The sequence below is a fragment of the Talpa europaea genome (genome assembly GCF_964194135.1).
Source record: "Talpa europaea genome assembly, contig: HAP1_SCAFFOLD_136, whole genome shotgun sequence".
Taxonomy (NCBI): Eukaryota; Metazoa; Chordata; class Mammalia; order Eulipotyphla; family Talpidae; genus Talpa; species Talpa europaea.
Window position 1 is genome coordinate 108,484 of NW_028167983.1, and position 5,294 is coordinate 113,777.

At 65.4% G+C, this 5,294-nt stretch overlaps 1 protein-coding gene across 1 annotated transcript; it reads left to right on the top strand.

Annotated features, from left to right (window-relative positions):
- Positions 1-3,339: 3,339 nt before the first annotated feature.
- Positions 3,340-4,767, top strand: LOC311188046 (ubiquitin carboxyl-terminal hydrolase 17-like protein 6; the record flags this gene model as incomplete). Its single annotated transcript, XM_084259819.1, has 1 exon — positions 3,340-4,767. The coding sequence occupies one exon, from the start codon at positions 3,340-3,342 to the stop codon at positions 4,765-4,767; it is 1,428 nt and encodes a 475-aa protein (XP_084115945.1).
- Between the last annotated feature and the right edge of the window lie 527 nt (positions 4,768-5,294).

Below are 5,294 nucleotides of genomic sequence, written 5' to 3' on the forward strand. Positions count from 1 at the left end.
GTGACTCACAGATAAAACAGAGGAGATGGAGTGCTCGGCCTGGGCCCACAGGCGCTGGGGCTACATCAGCCCGGCTCACACAGATGCCTGGGCTTGGGGCCAAGATCCTGGTCTCTGGGGTAGCAGGACAGCCAGTTTACTCCGCCTCAGGACGCCACTGCCCCACACTCCTCTCCACGGTACAGGCAGGCGCGCTGAGAACACCGTCACCCCCGAGCATCAGGTCCCACGAGGGCACGGCCTGTGCTGTCACACTAACACTGCCAGGTGTCCGCTCGCCAGGCCAGGTCCCACCCTACCCCCCACCCGGGCCCAGGCCAAGAAGATCACAGCTGTCACTGCTCAGCTGCCCTGTCCAGATAGCAGGCTTTGGCCTTGTGTCCTTAGCTCCCCAAAGCACTGCTGTCTTATACGTGGAATAGAGAAACCAAACAAAGAGCTGGATGAAGACGCACTTTAAAACCAACCCTTGAAAGCTAACCAGAGACCCCAGGCATGTGGGGGAGGGGGTGGACAGGGTGGGGGAGAGCATGGTGGGCCTTCGTGGAGGACGGTGGGTGCTCTAGCAGGGGGGGGTTACAGGCCCACCCCTGCAGGGGAGGCCCCACACTTCCAGAACTGGCAAGGCTGGAAACCCAACCCAGGGCTCTTCATGCAAAAACACAAAGCCGGGCTGGATTTGGACAGCGTGGCACAGGCCAACCCTAAGGTGGAGATTGTCCCGCAGCTTCCATGAGCCGCCGCATGGAGGGAGAAGCTGAAACCAGCTGCACGGGAACTGGACGCTTTCCTGCCCTCTGTGACCCCCGTTCCGTCGGGCCGCGGTGAGGGCAAGGGGAGACCTCGATTTCTCTAAGCTGCCTAAGGCTGGGGCCCCAGTTCCAGGCCGAGCCACGCGTATCCCACGGGCCACTTTCATGGCAGAATGTTCGCACCACGCCCTTCCCGGGCGGAAGACGCAGACAGTCTCCTCAGGCCGTGACGCCCGCTGCCCGTGGAGATGCCAACAGACACGGCAGCTGAAGGGACACCTTCCAGAACAAAGCACTTATAAGAGGTTTGAAAATAAGGATTAAAATAGGCTTGAAACCCTGTCTGGTGTTGCTTCTGGTCTTTATGGTGCAGGATCTTTATGCTGAGGTCCGCGGGGAGTGGTGGCTCCGGGACCTGCGGCCCTCGGGGAACATTCTCGGGCCTCAAGCTTGTGAGAGGCCCGTCAGCAGCCCCAGAGAAAACGAACCACTTGGGAATCTGACCCCATTCGGGCCTCTCCCGCGCCCTTGTCTCCTTCCTCTTCTTCCTCCAGAGCCCAGCGGCTTGCAAGGGCGGCGTTCTCTGGGCCGCGGTGTCATCCACGACGACTTCCCAGCCATAGACGTGTCTCCTCCCCTCCCCCTGTCACCAGAGCGAGTCCCTGCGCACTTCTCAGGCACCTTTCTCTTTTTTTTTTTTCACCCCCAAAGATTTATTTATTTATTTATTCATTTATTTATTTATTTACACAAGCACTGGGTACAGTCAGAAGCGCGGGAGGGTGAGAGAACTCACCAGAGCCAGAGCAGGGAGCAGAGCAGGCAGAAGGACCGAAGGACACTGCTGAGGGGAGCAGCTGGCGGCAGGAGAGGTCTGTGCACCATGTGGGACCCTCCTCTTTGACGCCCCTCCTGGCACAGGTACGGCCTGATGAGGCACTTAGCGCCCCAGCTGCCCAAGGGCTGGACAGGGACAGCCATAAGGCACCCTCCGACCCCTCAGCGTCATGGGCTCGGGACCCGAATAGGGCTGGGGACGACAAACAGCGGCTCGGACCCCTCCACTGGCATCCACCCCACCTGCCCCCGCATGTCAGAGCAGCATCAGCACGAGCTGGCAGGGACAGGAGAGAGTCAGAGAAGCCCGGAGGGAGGCTCCGGACACCTGGTGGGGCTGGGGTGACTCCTCTGGCCCAGGAGCAAAGTGCAGGAGCAGACTCTCGGGGAGCTGCAGGAGGCCCCGCTGCACTCAGGAGCAGCCCAAGGGATGGACATAGGCGGCTACATCATTCATTCCCAAGGATTCGGGATTAAAAAATATCTTCAAGGGAAGCTGCACAGCTCAAGACAGACGTGACGAGGTTTCTCTGATCGGGACCCAGGAGGTCCGGACGCCGAGCCGAGGGCCTGGCCTGTGCCTGCGAGGTGGGAAGATGCAGAACGGGTGTTGGGGATACAGAGCCCCTCGGGGCCCGCCATCCTCACAGTGGGGCGGGCGCTGGCCGGGACAGACAGGATCCACTCAGTGTCCACCGCGGGCCCGGGAGGCCCCTGCAGCCGGAGGTGCTGGGTGTGGCCACATGGCCGGGGCAACGGCTGGAGCCACAACCCCTGCCCCAGGGGTGAGGGGCAGTGATTGAGGGAGGGAGCCCCAGCCCTCCCTGGAGAGGCCCCAGGGCGTGACCTCTGGCACCTGCTGCCAGGCCTGGCCCCGGGATCTTGCCCTCAGAACCGGGACGTGACTGGGTGGGCGCGGGAGGCTTGGCCGCCGCTGTTTCGAGAAGGGCTCGGGTTGGGGGGAGCTGTGGCCCGGGCTGTCCCACCGTGGGCGCTGGCAGGAACGAAGGGGGTGGGCAGGCAGCCCTTGGGTCCGCACCCCTGGTCATGGGTCACTTTGAACTCTCGAGGCTTCAGAAAATGAACGACCCGAACTCCGTGAAATCTGGCCGAGGCCCCGCGTCCTCTCGGGCTTCCCTTGGGGGGAAGCATCGTCAGCTCAGCCCAGGCCCCACTGCGACCCAGCCCCTGGACCCGCGCGCGCGCTCAGGAATCCGGAGCGTGTCCCCCTCACCCCGGGGCTCCGGGGTGCGCCCGGGTGCGCCCGTCCCAGAAGGCGCCTCATGACCATCGGGGGGTGAACGCAGAGGTCAGCCCAAGCCCCACCGCGCTTTCTCAGGACGCCCTGGACGCCGAGGGCCACGGGGGTCGTGCGTGTCCACGGAGAGGGTCACCAGGTGCCAGACTCCCCGTGGAGATGCCAGCCCGGAGGGGCCACGCCCAGCGCTGCCCAACAGGCCAGTGACCGGTGGGGGTCGGGGGCTGGGCCTCGGTGCGGGGCGGGGCCAGGGGCTATAAAAGTGCGCGGGCCGGGCCTGCAGGTCATTCGGAGCCAGCGGTCCCGATGCGCGCATCGTCCAGCGGCTCTTCCTGACCCCGGCAGGGTAGACTCCGGACCTCGCCCCGACTCGGAGCTTCGGCCTCAGGACTGGACGCGCTCGCAGCCTCTGGATCAGGTGCGGGGACCCGGGAGCGCTGACCTGCCTCCCCTCCAAGAAGCCGCTCGTCCCTCCTTCCAGGCGCACGCGGCATGGCCCCGGGGCCTGTGGAGACGACCGGCTGCCAGGGCCGCCTCGGGCGCCGGCTGGGTCCCGGCCAGGTGGGGGCCGGGCTGCGCAACCTGGGGAACACCTGCTACGCCAACGCGGCCCTGCAGTGCCTGACCTACACGCCCCCGCTGGCCGGCTACCTGCTGTCCCGGCCGCGCGCGCCCTCCTGCCCCCGGCGGCTGTCCTGCACGCTCTGCGCCATGCCGGCGCACGTCTCCCGCGCCCTCCTGCACCCCGGGGAGGTGGTGTCGCCCGTGAAGGAGCTGCTCGCCGGCTTCCATGCCTGGCGCCAGGAAGATGCCCACGAGTTCCTGATGGCCACCGTGGGCGCCATGCAGGGCGGGTGTGTGAGCGAGCTGGCGGCCGCGCACCCACAGCCCCAGGACAGCACCCTGGTGCGGCGGCTCTTCGGGGGCTACTGGAGGTCCCAGATCCAGTGTGTGCGCTGCTGCGGAGTCTCCACCACGCTGGAGCCCTACCTGGACATCGCCCTGGACATCCAGGCCGCCGACAGTGTGGAGCAGGCTCTGCAGGACTTGGTGAAGCCGGAGAGACTGGACGGGCCCGACGCGTACCACTGCGCTGCCTGTGGCGACAGGGGGCCCGCCGCCAAGACGCTGGCTCTGCACGCCCCTCCCCAGGTCCTCATCCTCATGCTCAAGCGCTTCAGCGGCCCCACAGGCGGCAAGGTGGCCAAGCCCGTGCGCTACCCACAGCGCCTGGACCTGCAGGCCGTGCTGTCCGAGCAGAAGGCGGGGGCCCTGGAGTACGAACTCTATGCGGTGCTGGTCCACGCAGGCTGGGGGTGTCACCAGGGACACTACTTCTGCTACGTGAGGCCTGGGAAGGACCGGTGGTATCGCATGGACGACTCTCAGGTCACCTCCTGCAATGTCTCCTCTGCCCTGAGCCAACAGGCCTACGTGCTCTTCTACATCCAGAAGAAGGAACTGGACAGGGCTAGCGAGCAGGACTCCCCTGGTGGGCCACACGCAACGCTGACCACCACAGGTGTGGACCTGCTCCCTGAGGCCCATCGGGAGCCTGTGGGAGACAGGCCTCCTGCGGTCCCCGAGCCCCAGGAGCCTGCGCGAGAGACCCCGACCCGGCCGGTCACCTTGGACCAGTGGAGAAAGCATCAGGAGCACGAGCGACCCAAGCCTGCCCTCACGCTCAGGGAGGTGGACCGTGCCCTGCCCGCCGAGGCGGTCGTGATCCACCGGCCCAGGCAGCCCGCGGGGTCCAGAGCGGGTCCTGCCCAGCGCGACACTGGCCAGCCGCAGCTTTCAGCCTGGGCACATGCTGCTCAAGGGCCAGCCCCCATGGGCAGTGCCCCTGGCATGGGAGGAAGAACCAGAGCCACCAAGGGGAAGAACAGGAAGGCCCAGAGGGTCCTGCTTGCCTTCTAGACACCGACTCCCATCTCTGGTCGTCCAGGCCAATGTGACAAGAGCACATGAACACCCAGCATCCTGCGTGTCCCACGGGAGACCCACCCCACCAGAGCCACCCAAACCCAGTGCTCCTCACCCTCAGCACCTTGGACAGGACCCCGGATTGCTCCTTCCCCTGCCCAGCAGCAATGGGATTCCCAAGCGCTCCCCAGCTCCGTGTGGGCCAGGTGCAGGAGCCCAATGGAATCCCACTCCTGGCATGGTGTTCCCTAGTTTTGGTCGCACCTGATCCTCCAACTGTGGCGGGGGAAGAAAGGGCAGAGCCCCGATTGGGCGCAGGTGGCCCACACAGCACACTCAGCATTGTCCTAGGATGAGTTTTACTGCAAAGCTACTCAGCTGTCCCCAATGGAAACCTGTTCTGCATCCAACGAGTCGCTCTCCCGCAGCGTGGAGTACAAGGCGGGAGCACGAGAGCCTCCCAGCGGCGTGACGGACACCTGGACCTAGCAAGTTGGCCGTGCCCCCGGGCAGGAGGCAGC